The sequence below is a fragment of the Scomber scombrus genome, chromosome 7 (assembly GCF_963691925.1).
Source record: "Scomber scombrus chromosome 7, fScoSco1.1, whole genome shotgun sequence".
Taxonomy (NCBI): Eukaryota; Metazoa; Chordata; class Actinopteri; order Scombriformes; family Scombridae; genus Scomber; species Scomber scombrus.
Window position 1 is genome coordinate 7,888,071 of NC_084976.1, and position 18,725 is coordinate 7,906,795.

General features: G+C 42.9%; 1 protein-coding gene across 2 annotated transcripts in view; it reads left to right on the forward strand.

Annotated features, from left to right (window-relative positions):
* Positions 1–1,133: 1,133 nt before the first annotated feature.
* Positions 1,134–18,725, forward strand: part of rspo2 (R-spondin 2) — a 59,390-nt gene continuing 41,798 nt past the window's right edge. The window contains exon 1 of one of the 2 annotated variants that reach the window (XM_062423018.1): positions 1,134–1,263. In XM_062423018.1, the coding sequence (XP_062279002.1) occupies positions 1,164–1,263 (100 nt within the window). In that variant the 5' untranslated portion in view covers positions 1,134–1,163. The remainder of the gene's footprint in view (positions 1,264–18,725) is intronic. The other variant, XM_062423017.1, reaches the window with a different exon arrangement.

An 18,725-nucleotide genomic window follows, 5' to 3' on the forward strand; every position in this document is an offset into this window, starting at 1 on the left:
CCCGGGGGCAACCACGTACTGGTCAGTGTGTGTGTGTGTGTATGTGTGTTGGGGGGGGGGGGCAAGAGGGGGAAGAGGAGGGAGTTGGTGGTATGGGGTGGGGGGGACTACACGAAATGTCATCCCCAACATCTTCAATGAGAAGAAACAAAACTAGAAGTCTCCACACGTGACGGCAGCACGACGCTATATGAGGGGGAAAAGGCAGCAAGCATCAGGACCAGTTGGGAGTCAGTCACTGCTCAACCTCAGCAGCAGCAGCACGCAAAACGCAGACTCACTCACCGGCTCTCGTTTTCCGCTCCCCCCCCCCCCCCCAACACCACCACCACCACCTCCTCCTCCTCTCCTCTCTCTCTCTAAAGAAAGCAACACATGTGAGTTTGTTTCTGCTGCGCTACAGGACACGGGACGGGACAGGCTTGAGTGAGGAAACGCAGGTAAACGGGGAATCTAAGCTTTTTTTTTTTTTGGCTTTTTTTTTCTTAAAACACAGAGAGGAGGAAAAAAACCCTTCTGTTTCACCACCTTTTTTTTCTTCCTCCTCGGACCTCTGTTCTCTTTCTGGAGACGCAAGTTTCTCATACAAAGAGGGATGCTGCATGTTCCCGAGCCGCACTTGCACTCAGAGGGAACCTAAAAGTGGACCGGAGCGGGATTACACTTCATCTGATGCAAGGTATCAGAACCAGCACGTTTATTTCACGGAGCGTCTTGGCGACTATTACGCACGGTTGCGCTCATTTTTTGGAGGGGGCGTATGAGCAGTACGCATTGCCTTTACATCTGCGATTGTCCCAACACATTAACACACAGTAGAGCTATTCATTTTTTTTGTTTTAACCCCCCTCCCACCCCCTCATCACCCCACGTATCACTGTTTAAGTAGGTATTGATTTCGTTACAACTGTTATCACAGTAACCTCCTTTGTTATTCTCCCCGCAGCGCACCAAAACGGACACTTTTAGTGACTGGAGGATCAGCTGCGCTTCATAAAATGATCCCAATCGGCGACGAGATACTATGTCGCATCTCGTCTGATGTTTGACACATTTGAGGGTCGACTAAAGAAACTGGAGGAGGACATTACAGAGTCAGAGAATTCATCCCAAGCCCTGCTGGCACCTTTTTACTGGAGTCCGAACAACAGATCGCCGTCCAGATGCAGTTTCGACTCTTCTCATTTGCCCTGATCGTATTGAACTGTATGGAGTACAGCAACTGTCAGGCGCCGTCGCACCGCTGGAGGAGAAACAAAAGAGGTAACGCGGGGTTATAGCCTACACAGGTCTTAACAGCAGCATCCAGGGAGTGACTTTAACAGATGGTTTAAGAGTTTGTCTGGGTTACGGGAGGCAACGGCAGCGATCCTAAACACACATTCTCCCTCTCCCTCTCTCATATGTATGTGTGGATTCTCTGTAGGTTCACATAGAGCACGGAGCGCACATAAAAGTCAGAAACAATGTGATTTGTATTAAATATGAATCACTTGGTTTGATTTCGAAAACGCACAGGTGAGAGTTGCCGATCCGCCACAGATTTTAATTCATGAACATTCCAGAAAATCACGCTTTGAAAGAAAACTACAATCTATGTTTGAGACAAAACTCAGGCTCGCAGCACCTGATGTAACTTATTAACTTCCCCGAAAGAAGATTTTTCCAGATTATGTAACGAATGCAGAGTCGGTAGCTAATGCGTAAAATGTGCGCAAAATTGGCAACGCGTGTGGCTTTTCCTAAATGAATACAAAAAGAAACGTGTTACGTCAGTGAATTGGCTAATCGTATTTAAAGCATGCTGTCAGACGGGCTATTAACGCTACTTCCCGATGTTGTGGCCCCAAAGTGCCCAACAAAGGGCGCCCTATATTATTTACACGTGAAACTGCTAAAAAGCTGCTGGTGCGGATCGGTCTATAGAGAGCGGCACAGCTTATGGGAGGGGAGGGGGGTCGTATTGTGAGAGTTATTTAATGAATAGATACGGATTCCCCCCATTTCCTCTAGCCTATGAATCGCACATCTCCAGTCCAGCCCCCTAAGCTGGTTTTAATTGATCTCATAACCACTTTGAACAGTTGGTAGGAAACCCGCATAACAATCGCTCAGCGGAGGCGCAGGAGTTGAGGAGGGGAGGAAGGGAAGGGGGGGTCATCCCCTTTGTAAATACTACTCTATACTCTGAATGAATGAGGAGACAGTCGGATTAGGAAAAGTGTCCCCCCCCTCCCGTTTACTATCAGACCTGTGACATAACACATCACCAAGATCCTCAGGGTGACCATGAGAGTAGACTTGATCTAAATTGCGCACGGGAGGGGAAGGCATGCAGCGAACTGTTGGGCACCAGCAACAGTCGGCGCGGTGCGTTGGTACAGTAGAAAAACTCATTTAAAGTCAGAGGAGAGGGGGGTCTTGTAAATTGTAAGGCAATCACAGATTTAATCATATGCGCTGCGTGCCAGGGGGAACCTCCACACTCTGCAAGCCCTCCATTGCCCATCTGCAAATAATCAGGCAATCACTGCGGGGTACTGGCACACACACGTTCTTCAGCTCCTCTGTGTGTTTCTTCCTCTAAAGACTGTGTGATCTTAGATAGTAAGAAGGAGTCAGAATGTAATTTTCTTGGCATGATCAATCTTTTTTTTTTTTTGGAGGGGGGTGGGGGTGGGGATGGGGTGTTTAAATGTGCAGGGTGATAAAGCAGCAAATCCTCACTTCACTCTTGTCTTTAGGTGCCTGTTTATCTGTGTGCTGTGTGCGTGAGAGAGTGAAGGAGAGAGACAGAAAGAGAGAGAGAAAGAAAGAGAGAGCGGAGGGTGGTGGGGTTGAGATCAAGAGGTTAACTTACACATTTGACCTCAAGAACAGCTTTAGGCTGAGCACTATAAGCTACACATTGTTACCGCCAGCTCTCAGAACGGATGTTACACTTGTCAAACTAATCCCATGCAAATATGTACAAGTTTTGTCTTTACAATAATGCTGAAAGTGTGTGTGTGTGTGTGTGTGTGTGTGTGTGTGTGTGTGTGTGTGTGTGTGTGTGTGTGTGTGTGTGTGTGTGTCTTTGGAAGAGGGAAACAGCACTTTGGGCCAAAAGTGCCATTCTAGCAAGTGGTGGCAGCCGGCCAACCTTTTCGGTATTTGCTTCCTTCCTTTATTTATCACGGTTATATTGAAAAAAGCATGTGTAAGAGATCATTGTCCAATAGACCCAGAAATGCTTGAATATTTTTCTAGCCCTCAAGGTTCCTGTGACAGCTTTATATACAGTCTGTCTGGCATGCGCAGGGAGCTATCCAAACCGTTCAGGAGTGTTGAGACCCAGACACGTTTGAAACGCAATTTGGCCACACTCCGCTCCCCAGGCGTAACCGTTTTACGCGTAACAAAGCACATCCTGCATAATTTAACAAATGTCTTTTTTTTTTTTTTTCATTTTGACATGCATGAAAAACACCATGGATATACTGCGGCGCACGTAGCCACATGACCAAGTGAGGTGTAAGGGGGTGAAGATGCCATTATAATTAGGGGATGTCAAGGAGACAAACAGCCATTGGGTATGACTGGAGCCCGCTGAGATGTATGAGCAACACTCAAGATTGGGATCTCTGTGTGGTTTCTGGACTGATCTTGTCTTGCTCACACGCTGCATGGCATGACCCAACCTCCCATTTGGCTTGTGGTAATTGTACATATACATGGTTTTTTTTTTCATGTAAAACAGATGACAAAACATATTAAATTTACACCTCCTTACCCCCTATCCTGCCCACTAGAAACAGGGAAATGATGCCAATGAGCCTTGCTATGATATCATAGCTAGACACAAGGGTATTACTTTTCATTTTTATTCTCTGGCTAATGATGCCACCTGCTGACTACATAAAATCAGGCTTGAGTACTAGTGCTGCCTGAAGGAAAAGGGATACACAGTGGGCCCCCCAGACATTTAAACAGGTAATGAATAGGTAATAGCAGTCAGAGTGGTGAAAAGTTGCCATGTGATACTGTTAACCCTTCGACATTTCCCCAGAAATCCCAAATGTTGAATTCCCACCAGGCCGAAGCGTGTTTCAGATCACATTCGACGGTGTAATCTGTTACTGAAGCGTGTTCCCAGATGTTTTCGAAGGACAAATGTTGATTAGATGAAACCTGCGCAGCCAATGAGGGTGGGGGGAGTGAGGTCACGGATGCGTGACATTTTGTACGGCCGGTGACAGTCGACAACAAGGGTGTGCGTATCAAGCTTTCGATGCCAAAATTAACAGAAAGTAGTCACGATGTGTAGGAATCACGAGGGAATGACGCAGATAGACAGATAGATAGTGAGGATGTGAGGAAGCCTGATATTCTCAGGTGTACTGCTTTAAACTGACTTAGTGGTTTGAGTTTGTTGATAAAATAGATGAAAAAAAGTTTTTTTTCCTCTGTATTAAGATAAGTTAGAGCTTCACTAGATCGACATTAGAGATTCAAATTCTCAAACACAGTGACTTCTCTTTTCTAAGGCCTCTGTGTGATGAAAGCCTACACTAAGTCCCAGGTTTGTGGGTGTAAGTGTTAATGTTGGAACCCAGCACTTTAGTGCAATATAATATGTTGATTAAGTGCCCAACGGGGAAAGAGAAGGAACCCTCCAAGAGGCTGCTTTTAAACCGACTTTGCCACTCTTTGCCTTTGGAAAAAGTGGAGAGAGAGAGAGAGAGAGAAAAAAAGCCCTGCAGATGGCACGTCTGTTTACAAGGCATTCTCACTGATGCCGCTCTAATCCAGGTGATGTGAGCGCCCAGCATCCTGACTTTTCATTTGTTCCGTAACAGCAAAGCAGTTTGTTATTCACATGATTGATTATTTCAACCATCTTTACACGTTATGAATCATGCTTAAAAGCGTGGGATAGCAGTCGCCCTCCCCTCCTTCTCAACATCCTCGGCGGTTGTGCTGGTGAGGAGAGAGAGGGGGGGCTTTTTAGGGGATGAGGAAGGCATATTTAAGCAGATCAGCTGGAAACGGCTGAATGTGAACAGCATCACCTGAGAGGGATTACGGCGAGCCGAGTCTTGACCTGAGCCCGAGCTCCGGCGTCAAGGAACAGAGCTCTGTCTTTTCTCTCCCAGGCCCCATCAGCCAAGTCTAGATAAGTGTAAATCTGTGTGTGTGTGTGTATGTGTGTGTGTGAGAGAGAGAGAGGTAGAGTTTGTGTGTGTGTGTGTGTGTGTGTGTGTGTGTGTGTGTGTGTGTGTGTGTGTGTGTGTGTGTGTGTGTGTGTGTGTGGGAGTGTGTGGGAGAGACAGAAAATGAGGAGAGAGATACACAGACACCCCTGCAGGTGCATGTTCCTGATGCTCTAATCAAGACATCAAGTCCAGAGCAAACATACTGCTACCTACCATATCATTACTCGTTGACCAATCACGACCACGGTCTGTCTTGAGGATTATCGTAGCCGTTAAGGACAATGATTCACTTATGCGCTGTATTGATAAATCACATTAGTCTGACCCAGCCTTCGAACTCTGTCGAAAGACTAGCTCCTTGTTTGACCTACTAACCCATGCATGTCGATCCTGGCCTGTAGCGCAGCTCCTGCTCCAAGTCACAGCGGTATCAGATGAAGCCGGTGAAAGGCTCCTCAGTGCGCTCATGCCATGCTACACTGCTGAAAAAACCCCAGCAGAGGAAAAAACATGCAGTGGCATGAACTTTCTACTGGAGGGAAAGACACAGAAGAGAGATTCTTTCAGGGCCCACGTGAGAGAGTGAGGTTGATCTGTTTCACAATTTTTTTTATTTTATTGCTGCTTTAAAAAAAAGATGTATTCTCCAAGTCTTGCTATTATCTGAAGAATACAATTAAGCCAAATGAGTTTAAACAAGCCGGATGATCCTTATCATGTGTTTATGTAGTAGGAACTGAGTGAGGCAGGGTTTGTATTAATATGCAGCTTCATGTTCGAGCGGGATCTATTTCACAAGGATGAAAAAGCTTGTTTTGTAACACTTTCAGCACAATTCCGTCTATCACATCTCTCTCAAGAAGCATTCATTCATTGTGCGCAGATTCGGTCCCTCCTTTTGAATTTTTTCTTTAATACACGGAATACACGAGGGGATCTTCTCTTCCACTCTCAATCATTGTCATCAGAGGATCCCATATGCTGGCAAAGTTAAATGCCAAACAGATGTTTTTAATTCAGGCTACATTTTTACCACACTGTAAAAGTTCATTTTTTCGGAAATGTGAAATAAAACGAACTTATTACATAAAAACTTATAATACGGTCCATATTTCCTCATGGCGAATTGGAAACTCCTGAGCAGCAGACAAAAACTGTAGTGTCCCTCCTGAGCGCCAGGGTTATTTTGTAACCCTCACCTATGTACGCTCCCTCAATTGCAAACTCACCCCCCCAACTTCCCCCTCCACCCCCAAAAGCAATTATACCTTAATACGTTTCCTTATAAAGCTACTAAATATGACCAGCCAATTTGTTCCAAATCTCTCAGGTTTATTGGGCCGTAAAAATTCTAATGTGGGAATCATTTCTAAGTGCCACACATAAAACAACAACACAAAAGGAGCATTTTTTGAAAAAATGACTCATACGAGGGCTTCACAGGTAGGAGAGCTGCCCAGAGCCGGAGATGGAGCCCCTCAGGCTTACACCGAAATGCACTTCCAGACTACTTACCTCTCACATTACTAATACACACCTCTAAAAGAATTCAGTGAAGAGCTGTTTAGAGGTAATGATGTGGATACAATAGGCATCCATTGTGTTTTCCCCCCAATGAATCTGATCATGGGAATTGTTAAAAACGACCAATTTCCCATTTTCTATTTATACAGTTAAGTACCTAAGTCAAAGTTAAAGCGCTAGTTGGACATTTTTTGTGAAATATGCGTATTCACGAGCTTGCCAAGAGTTAGAGAAGAAGAAGCACTCATGTCTGTGTGGTAAAAAAATGCATTTAGCTTAGCTTAGCATATAGACTGGAAAGAAGGGGGAAAGCACCTCTGCGTGTCACTAATAAACACGTTATATGTAGTTTGTTTGATCTGTACAAAAAAAAAAAGATGTGACTCCAGGAAGTCGGAGCTCACGGCCAAGAATATCAAATACCCCTCCATAAAACCGCAACTTGTCGTTTTTACACTCTTATGTTTATGGATTAAGCAAATTAGATACATAAACAGTTAATTAGCGAGCTGTATAGGTGCTGGTAGGTAGATTACCTGTGGAGCTAACCTGTTTGCACCATTTCCAGTCATGCTAAGTTAAGCCAACTAGCTGCTAACTCCAGCTATTTAACATACTGACATGACAGTGATATCAATCTTCCATCTCACATTCATCTCATTAAGAACAAGAGAATAAGCTTATTTGCCAAAAATGTCAAAGTGTTTCTTTTGGCTTGAAACTTGGCAACTGAGCCTATTTAATTAGATTTCCACCTGCCACTAAATGTCTAGAGGAGTTGTACAAGATTCCAGGGATCTATGAGTACTTGGAAGGATGCTTAATGTCTAATGTTTGTAGAAGAGGCCATGCACTGTATCTGCTCTTGTTCGCCATGTCAGTGTGTTCCCGTGTGTGCATGCAGACGTGTACCTATTTTACATCGATCTGCAAGGGTTGGAAATTCGAAACTTGAGAGGGCCCCTTGAGAAAATACACCGACATGTGCAGAAACAAACACAAACACAAACACACACACACACACACACACACACACACACACACACACACACTGATTCTAGTCTGGCGCTAAGGGCTGTTTGCATCAAGGGCTGTTTGCATCAATGCCTGTTCGAATGGCTGTCTCTCCAACAACAGGGAGGCACAGGGCTCTGATCGCTACCCCCGTGCCCACCCCTTAACACTCGACAGATGGACAAGACTGCTTTTTTTCCCCCTCTCCCTGCTTTTATGGGACCTCTAATTATGCTTACACGCCACATCAAAATAAGACTCAGCATGCAATGCCTTTGGTATGGAGAGGAAGTGAGCTGGTCAGATGCAATAAAGCGTCCCTCTGCGGAGCTCGCCTGTAATTTGGCGGCCCGCATACGGACGTGGAGAGGTAAAGGTAAAGGTGCTGCAGCAGCCCCCACTGTTGCCTACTGTCTGCTGCACCGTGTCCATCTGTAGAGTAACATCAAATATGATGCAGTGACTTTATAGAATAGTCTGACCGTGTTGCTGCAAGAGATTTGACATTGCGATCATGAAGCAGCGTGAAAGATAAACCCTGCACACTTTAAAAGACATGCAAATATGTGAAAGGATATTTTAGCCACACCCTGGACGAACCCGAGCCAGGGCCTCCCTGGCTTTGTTATGGTTTTGGCTGTGGTTGGGGTTAATGTTGGTAATTGGGCACCCTTAGACTAAATGAGGACTTGCCTGTGGAATTAGGCCTGGACTAGTTGGGACAAGAGCTTTGAATGCTACACTGGGTAAGGCTTACACTGGATTTTTTTTTTCTTGGGCACGGATCTGTGTCGAGGTTGGCTTGTGCTTCTATCTCATAGCTCTCAGGCCTTGTGGTGTGAGGAGGGGAAGGCCTCATGGCTGCCTGCGGAGTGCAGAAGCACCCGGTGTGTTTTTAATCAGGAACAAGGCTGGGAGTCATTACTGGGCCTCAATGCTGAGCTCATTGTCTCTCTGATTCTTTGGAGAGAGAGAGAGAGGAGAGAGAGAGGAAGACAGGGAGCGAGAGTTGGGGGGTGGGGTGGGGGAGTGGTGAGACAGAGAGGGCAACGTAGCGTGCATGTCAGATGTAAGGAGGTCTTAGAGGGTCATCCCCATGCAGATGTATGCGGTCAGAGTAGAAAGAGCAGAGGGAAGGAAAGTGATGGGAGAAGAGGATGCACACGGCAGCAGAGGAGTGATTCAATGAGACGTGCATCTGTCTGTTATCACAGCAAAGCAATAAGACTGCAGATCAATCATGTAATGGAAGCTGGAGTGTGCATCGTTTCACCTCTAGGCAGCGTATTGCTCGACTTCGCCAGAGTTGTTCAAGATCACACCCTAATTGTCGCTCATCTTGATGAGCTGTGTGATTACTTCTGTTTCTACATAACTGCTAGCTAACTGGCTAGCATCCTACTTGTCAAGCTGTAAGCGAATGATCCATGTCTGGCCCCTCAGCTCTTTCCTGTCCTTCAGCGTGGAAAAACAACACAGATGTTCACTGTTTTCGAACATGTATTATGTGGTGCATATTAAGCTGTTCTGTGCTTCTTTTTTTTCTTTCCTTGCTGCCTTCCCCCCCTGTTTTAACTATAATTCCCCTATTAGCTTCACCTTGCCAAAACCAGCTGACCTGTGAGTGTCGAAGGTAGGAAAAACTTTGCTTTATAGAGGGTTCAATCTGTTCTAATTAATATTTTCATACTAACAACCCACAGAGAATTTTGACCAGACTGTGCAGTTTCCCACAGCTCTACAGAACAGCTTTGTTCAGCTCATTGTTTTTTGTCTTACTGAATGCAACTTATGTGTTTCAGTCCCGTGCATTCTCGTCAATGTAAAGAGAATTCTCATCAGCGTAAAGCGTAAGAAAGATGATGAACCCACCCACTGCTACCTGCTGTGGAACAAACAAAAACAGTGTATTCAGCAACTAAAAAGCCACGTATGTTTTTTAGGACCTGGTGGAGACCAAAGCAGAGTTAAATATGAGTAAATATTGGACACAACAACAATTGACTGGAAGTGTCAGTGGCAACTGCTTACTAAGAAGTTTACCGTAGGGGATAAATATGTCAGTGTTGTGATTTTTTATTTTTTGCATTGACTCCAAGTGGCCAAAAAAAACTCGATTAACAGAGCTTCAATCTGGGGGTTGTTATGTTAGTGTCCACCAATTTTCCCCAAAAAGTGTTGTTTTTTTTTTTCATAGTCTGACTAGAGCCAGACTCCATGCTGACGCCCTTTCACAATCAGGCTTTTGTGGGCGGATCCAACATCTTGTCAATCCAATTACATCTCACGGTTTGTTTGGATGGTTTTTGCAGTTGGGTTGCATAAGGAGTATTGCCTCCAGGCGGGTGACAGATTCAAGGAAAAACTTGGAAAAAATGAGCGGAGAATCAACAAATGCAGATGGCACGAGGACCAGACGAATGCTTTGATGAGCGTGAAAATGATGGGAATCATATGCTGTGGTGATGGCTCTGTCATGTCAGCACAACTGGACACCTATGGGAGAGTTTCAGAGCGACATGTTAGAAAGAAACGCCATCAAAACACCAAATGATGGAATATAATTTGGTAGAATGGAGTTCATTCCTCCAGTAGAGTTCCACAGACTTAGAGAAGCTGTTCTGGAGGCTTGTGGTGGCCTAATACTATACATGATGAAACTAAGGTGTTACCATGCTGCTATTTAGTACTCCTCCAAGGTCACAGTTCTCTAAAATTAACTGTCACAGGTTAGTGATGCATGGTGGATGATGCTTTTTTTTTATCAAATACTATCATCAGAATAGATTGGAGTTGTCAATTTCTCTCTTAAAGATGTTCCTCCAACCCAATGGTCCCAGCCCTGTTTACTGTAATACAATCCATGACTGGCCCAGTTGTTGTGTGGTTGTGGTCTTCGTTGTTGTTTGTCTTAATGTTGTCTGTGTTGACTTACTGTAAGCCCGTGTATGTTTCTGTGCTTTGCTCTGGCTGCACGCACAGATCCACGCACGCACACACACATTCTGTAAAAAAAGAGAGAGTGCAAGTCTAATTGTGGGGAGAAATTTGTAAGCTGTGTTATGATTTTAATGCAGCATATTTTAATGTTGCGTTTTGTAAAAGAGAACATCAATTGTGGTGTGACTGCTTTTGACTTTTCTCTCCCCACTAGGGTTTCTCACTAATCTTGTTTTAGGGTCCAGACAATGAAACAAGACTGTGGTAGAGACAAATGATACACAGAAATATATAACGCTTTAAAAGAAGTCCATTAACATTTCTCAGATTCTTTCACTTTTTTCCCCCTCTAGTTATGCACTTGTGTTACATCTTGGCTGACTTCTCCTTAACTGGATATTATTTTATTTGGACTAGGGCCAGGTCTCAGGAGCAGCGGCTTTAGCTGTGTAAACAGCTGTCACCAGCAGGAGTCATAACTAATAGGTATCTGTAGACAGGGGTCACATGTAGTTTACATGTTTACTAGCTAATGGCTTTAGAGATGGTACTGCCTCGGCGCAGTAATGGACAGTGGTGAAGTGAAATGGCCAATGTGGAGCTGGTTATCATCATCATCGTCAAGCACAAGCGCGCACATATATGCATATTAGTAGCTGCGACTGTGTATTCTTAAAAAAGAGCTCAAGCAAACTTTGGAGGTGAAAGTTCGATTTTTGGAAAGATTTTTTTTTTTTGTTCTGGAGAAACCTTATTGTTTAGAGAAGAGGAGACAACTCCTGCGGTTGAGGTATTGCATAGCTCTTTGGCACATCCAGTGCCGTGGAACATTGTTGTAATGGCAGCCAATACATGACAACGCAATTTGTTGCTCACTTGTTTAAGTAAACACTGTGGCATGTAGGCACAAGACAGGTACAGCTCCATGCATCTGACTCTGTAGCCTCCATGTAACAATAGACTGAGCAGTGTCATGCCACCCAGAGATTTTGGATGGAACTCTGTCTGCTCATCCAAAAGTTCCTTTTATTGCAACATCTAACAAAAAGAGCTCACCTGCATACCAAAGCTCTTTTTGTGTGTGTGTGTGTGTGAGAGTGTGTTTGTGTGTGGCAATGGATTATATTTCCACACATCTCCACCCCCAGAAGCACATGCACAACTTTCAGCTGCAACGATTTTAATTTAGCACACATATTGTTGTTTTTGTTGTGCTTTACTTGTTCCACTTGGACTTTTTTTAATTCACTCATCCCCTCACACTTAATGAAAGCATTCATCCCGAACCCCCCCCCCCCCCCCCCCCCCGCCCCCTGAGGGTTGAGTGTGGACTTTTAGAGTCAACACAAGCTGGTCCTGTTAAAGACGCCCGGGCACTGCCAGCCATTCAAGGTGGTTTGGTGGTGTGAGAACATGTGGCCAGATGTGACCCATACACCTGCTAGCGGAGGAGGTGACTGCTATCATCTCGAGACAGTGTACACGTCTAAACGTACTGTGCAGGCCTGTGAAACACCTCAGATGAACTTCTCTCCCAGGTCTTGTGTTTGTGTGTGTGTGTGTGTGTGTTTGTGTGTATGTGTGCGTGTCAGTCCTGGTCTGTAATGCACTGGTGACTCTTAACAGGAATTAACTTTTAACAGAACAGCCAGAGCAGCTAAGTTATTGATCAAGACATGGCCACATTTAAAGACAGCTGGCGCAACATATTTCCTGTTGGTGGGATGAACTTATTCAATATTAACCCTCTAACAACCCCTAACGGTAACGTCCAGATCTCTTATGGGAAACAGAAGCCATTTATGCGACAAAACAAACAAGGTTGTCTTCGTTTCCCGTCAATGACCTAATGTAGATATTGGATCCAGCCCCAGGTTGTTGGTTTTTTTTGGGGGGTAGAAAAATAAAGCTTTGATGTTTACGGTTTCTTTGTGACAAGCACCATGTGTGAAAGTGAGACCAGGTCTTTGCCATCTGTCCCCTGTGGTGCGCTCCACTTTTGACCCTGGCGATCACCTCAGATCTCCCTGTTGGCCTCGGCGGGCGAGGAGGGGTGTGAGGGTTGTCTCTTGTTAAAGGGTTAATGAGGTAGAACTTTGTAGCAGACGCTCACATTGTGCCTACTTAAGATCGGTGAAGACGGTGGCTGTAGTCAGTTAGTGTGTGTATTGAATTTTATTTTGTGGGAGTGAGTTCTTGTTTTTCTTTCCCCGTCTTTATTATTTTGTCTCCATCTTTAAGTTTAAGCACTTTGTACTTCCCAGAGATCCCTCCCGGGCCAACAGTGTGATGTTTTCTCCGTATTCGTGCCTGTGGGTGAAATTTGAGTTTGTTTAGGTAGCGCTCTTTTGCTCCTGCGTTGCTCATGCTGACGACCTGGTACTTCTACAGAAATGTAAAATTCAGCACTTCCTGTATGTCCAAGGATTATTGTTGCTATAAATGAATTACCAGACACTGTATCTTAAAAATCTAATTAGAAATATGGTATTAAGTGGCTACAGGCTGAATCATATGTGCTCTGCAACCAGCAGTATTGGGCGAGTCATTAAGGACATTTATTGAAGTCTGAAATCCAGTAAAAAAAACAACAACTAATAATAATAATAATGATGCAGAAAAAAAGTAACAAACAAACAAAATTGTGTTTTAAACCATCCTTAAAAGTGAAACCTGCAATACTGATTTTGGCCACTTGACAGCAGCAGAAACACTGACATGATATATTTCAACTCTTATGTTAATATGGCAAGTTCTATTATATCTATTACTCATCTAGCAGATATGGAGCAACATTAGCATTGATTTGGAGTCATGCTTTTAGCCACCTGATGAACATAAGTCCAATTTTCACTCTACTTTTAGCTCTGTTTTGGTCTCCACCGGTTCCTCAGGCAGATATCTGGCTTTTTAATCTGTGAACTGCTCCACTGTGTTCACCAGCTTGTTGCCAGTTTTGTCTGTATGCTGTTTGGTGCTGGCAGACAGTGTAAAATAGGTTTATATGAGCTTTGCTCATGGTTTTACTAAAAGCAGCTGCTTGTTGTGACGGAAAATTACATTATTAAAGCTGGCTGTAAAACTAAAACAATTAGCTGGAAGATGTTGAAACACTCAGGAGTATTTTTTCGTAACTCTCCCTGCGGTTGTCACGAATAACCCTCTTCACTTAGTCATTTTACCCATTGTTATTATAAAAATATGGATTAAAACCGCTTGAACTGTTTAATTGAATGGGAAGTTTTCTTTCTTGATATTAAAGTAGTTGTTTGACAAAAAAAACAAAAACACTCAAGGCCCACTTACAAAATTTCTTTGGAGCTTTCAGCCTTATCTAACCTTATCTCATGCAGTTGAAAAGTTGTTAGTCACTACTAGTTAGTTAGTAAATTGTTACTTAGTAGCACACTTCAACCTCTAATTAAGAGTGTGACATCTTGTTAAAATCTCAAAAAAAAAGTGGAACTTGATAAAATATTATTTTGTCAAAATTGTAGTTTTAAGTTAGATCATTTATTCATTTTACTTAATCAATTAATAAAGTATTTTTAATGCCGGATTTTCACTGTGACTGATTTAACAAGCCATGAAGCCATTTGAATTTTAATTGAAGTTAATGTTTTGGTTACTTTTTCCAACACTGTCAATCAGTGATAGGAAACAATAAAACTGTCATTTCTATGATGATTTCACAGTATTTCAGTTTACACTCTGTTTTGCGTGACACATCAACAAAAGACAAGTGTCTCCCATCTGGATCTGCAGCTATGTTGCGGTTTCTGGCAAGTGAAAAGAATCCACATCCAAGTCTTTTGTTTTTCAGATGTGTGAGCTGGAAGTTGGGATGGGTTTAGTCAAGGTGATGACAAATGGGATCTGGAGAGGGAACATGGGTTAGGGTGGGAGAGACAGAGCAATGCTGCATGGGGTGCAAATATGCCAAGCATGCCCGCCGACTTTACTGATCCATGCCTGCGATGGCCTCGTTCTCCTCCCGCGCCGAGGGAAACCCGCAGCCAAGTCCCACTCAGCGGTGTGTCTGTCTGTGTGTGTGTGTGTGTGTGTGTGTATGTGTGTGTGTGTGTGTGTGTGTGGGAGGGTGTGGGTGTGTGAGTGAGTGAGTGAATTACTAGACTTCCAGCACATTGAGCTACAGGTGTGAAAATTAGGTGTGAGGTTTATGTGTGATGAATTACCAACATGTGGGCTAATCGGAGCCACTCCACCTTTTCCTCCACCCAGCCTTTTCTTCTTTCTGTTCTGAGGGGAAACACATTTCTCTCACAGCTTGAGTGGATTTGAGGGAGTGTAAATACTGAAATATTCAAAGTTCCAAACTTTTCTCCTTGTTTTGGAGCACATTTCTCTATTTTTGCACTGCTTGAATCTATACTTTAGGTTGATTGGTTGCTGTCACTAATTAGTTTGACAAAATTGTGTGCTTCAGGCACTAAAGTGCTATAACAGAGACTAATTGGTAGCTTTACATCCACCTGTGATTTTTTTTACTCTGTTCTTTAAAGGAAAACACATTTTTGACACAACTTAGATGATTTGATGGGATGAATTTTGCTTTAAAGTGAAATGTTTCAGTATATACTGCCTACATAGTTTAATTGCATGTCTTTCTTTCTTTTTTAGCTTATTAACTTACATTATTTTGGCGCCTGGTCAATGCAAAAACAATTGGAAAAAATACAATATGCCAAGTACCCAGTTTCTCCTTTTTTTCCCCAAAGATTTTTAGTATCTAGAACTTAAAAATCATGAGACTTGCAGTAAAAGAACATTCCAGATTCAAACTGCTCGTTATAGAAACATTTTTACTTAGATGTTTGGACACAAGTTCCTTTAGCTGCATGTCCATTAATATTTACCATCTGATTTCCCCCACAATTTGAATTTCCTGAAAAACTTACAGTATTTTACAATCATCTCCTGGACAGTCGAACTAACCCTTTCCAAATGTAGCATGCCTGAGCTCTGGACTCTCACAGCTAAAACTATATATGTACATATAAAGATTTATAGTAAGCTATTCCATATAGTTTTTCAGCTAAAGGCCAATATGCTTTTGGCACATTTACACAGAGAGCCATAATTTATCAAACCCAATCTTAAATGTTGAAATGTTACGTTTGAGGGCATTTCATCATCTCTACAAAAAAATCTCAAATCCTATATTGACTAAATCTGCTTAGCTTGACCCATGGTTCACATGGTGGAATGTTCTTGTTTATAACTAAAATGCAGACTACAGATCATACTGCATTTGTGGAATAACACTGTAGTTATGGTGTGAGGTGCTGAGAAAACTGGTGGAGATGAGTAGAAAATTACCAGGGTGTTTCACAAGAACATCTACCTTTTTTCTTTGAAAGATTGAATAAGGATGGGCGAGAGTAAAAGAAGCGCTGGCAAGAAACATAAACCACATGCTTGTCTCCTAGTGTCTACCCAGAGAGCGATAAAGTCCATCATCCTGAGTCACTGATTAACTCCCACAGTTCTTCCATTCCCAAGTGTCATAAAGTCCTTTTACACCTGCGCAGACCAACCATGGCGTAGAAAAACGGATATGACCAGTAGGGAAATCAAAGGCAGATGCTGAGTGATGACCTGGGCCAGCAGGAAGAAGCAATTTGATTAAAAAAAACAAAGCAGTGATGAGATTTTGGTTTTAGACTCACAAAATGCGTTTTATAGTTAACGGTCTCATTTGAGAGCAAAGGATCACGCAGTTCGGGATGTTCCATGCTTTAAATTGTAATGAAGTGTTGCAATTGACACTATTTTTTGGTGTAACCACTTAACAGCTGTTGCCGTAAATACATGCACTACACCACCAAAAATAAAACGGACCCCATAAATGCAGCATTACCCATCGCTATTTTTAGTAGTTTTAAAAGAATGGATTTTCCCGTCACTGAAGCAAAAGTTTAACCTGATTAGAGGTTTGCATTGTTTTAGTATATGGTTTAAGCATTGTAGACACTGACTGTGAACAGAGATTCCGTTGTTTTCAAGGCCAGGCTCGATTGTAAAACGTTTTACGGGACCGCAACCCACAGTGAAGAGGCGATGTTGTTACTTGACCACCACATCAAGCTCATTCTTTCATTTTTTTCTGTTTTTGTGACCACTGAGCTTTCCATGGCTGTCACGTCTGTTATGGTCAAGGTTTTTAAAGTGTCCGTCAATGTGGCAGAACGTGTGAAAAGACTGCAGAACATACCGTGAGATTAGGTCACCTCTTCTTTCTTCTTTTTCCTTTAATTTTGCTCTAACAGGAATTACGAGGTCTCTTTCGCATCAGGAGATCCAGATGTGGGATTTGACCCAGGACATTGGATTTAAGTCATAATCCATCATAAAGATATTAATAAGGAAGTGAACTAACTGAGAGTCTTCATATAGGATTGGAAAGGGTGTAATGGTGAGAGGCATGACGAGTATGGTTGGACAGATGGGTGAAAGGTGCGGAGAGCGGTTCCAGATTGACTTAGAAATGCTGTTAATGTCTCTATCTGACGGCTGCAGGTTGAGACAAGATGGGACAGGGAGATTTTCATAAAACACTGTGTAGGACTTTTTTTGGATAGATGAGATGATATATAATTTCTCTAACTAATCGCTTTTGATTCATTCTTGATTATTTATTTTACTTAAACAGGATGACAGCTAAATTGATTCGATGTGGGCTAAGATATATTTGGTGGTGACCTCTTACAAATGGAATGTTGAATTTATAAAAGCAATATAAAAATTTAAAAAAGCACCCTTGCTCAATTCAGTTCACTCTGGGCTTTTGCTGATACAGCCTTACTTGGTCTGGTATGACCAGTTACAGGCTAATGTTAGCAAGGCCCTTGTCCTGTCCAATTGTGTTAACAGCAACAATAGTCTAGGATTTCATCTTAATTCTACACCAGTATTTAGCATTTGGCATCGTTTTGTAATTGTTACTTTTAGCTGCAGTGGTCACTGGACAGAAAAAGTTAAATGTTGTAGTTTTGCTTTGTAAAAAGAAGTAGTTGAACATTATGGGAAATAAGCATATTCACTTTATTGAGCTAGACAAGTAGATTAATACCACTCTCACCTCTGTACATGGTTAGCTTGGTATAAAGACTGGAAACAGAGGGAATCAGCAATGCCCGACTATTTCTTGGCTGGGAGCAGTTGCCAGGCAACCAGCGGAGACTCCAGGAGGTTATTCACCTGTGGCATATTTGCTGTAAAGAGGTGAGACTGATTCCTGATCATTGATCATCTAACAGAGATGATACACATAGTTCCAATAATGTCAAACTATTCCTTTAAATACATTTAGTTTGTATGGTGGTGATGTGATCCTGCATGAGTCAAATAACGCTTTTTCACCTGCGTGTGACTTAAGCTCAACCTGTTGAATCGCACCAAAGTAAATTACCTTGAGCTTCTGTTTTATTGCGCACTAAAAAGTGTAGCTTTAAATTGGCCCCCATTTTCCAGTTGCCTGTTTGAACCGTGGCTGCCTGTTTTACCCATTCGCCATATAAACCACCACCCTTTCAAGTGAAGGTTCAAATCTCTTTCGCTGCCCGCCTCGCCCAGTGGATCTGTGTCACAGGAACACTTCGGCCGAGCTAATATGTCTGACAGCGAATGTGTTTGCTCAGCCTCATGCTGCAAAATCATTATAAGCAGCAGGACTGTCCTGAATTATAAACATGTGCTTACAGTATGATCTGTTAAAGTAAACTGGGGGAAAAACGTAGATCCTAAAACCTGACTTGTTCCAGCTGGAAAAGAGTTGCAGGCAAGTCCAACATATTTTCTGCTAAATTGGAACAGAAATGTGCCTTCAGTGCACAGGCCCGATGTACCCCCTCCTACCCCTTCTGTTTTTTCTCCACAATTCTCGAGCTAAGTGCCACTTCCAGATCCACGACAAATAAAGTCACGGTACTGAAAAACAGGCGGTTTGATGTCATTTTTCCTGTAGCAGCTTTTAACAAGCTTGAACAATGTTGCCCCGTTACAACGGCTGGTGAACTCTAGGTGCGAGGA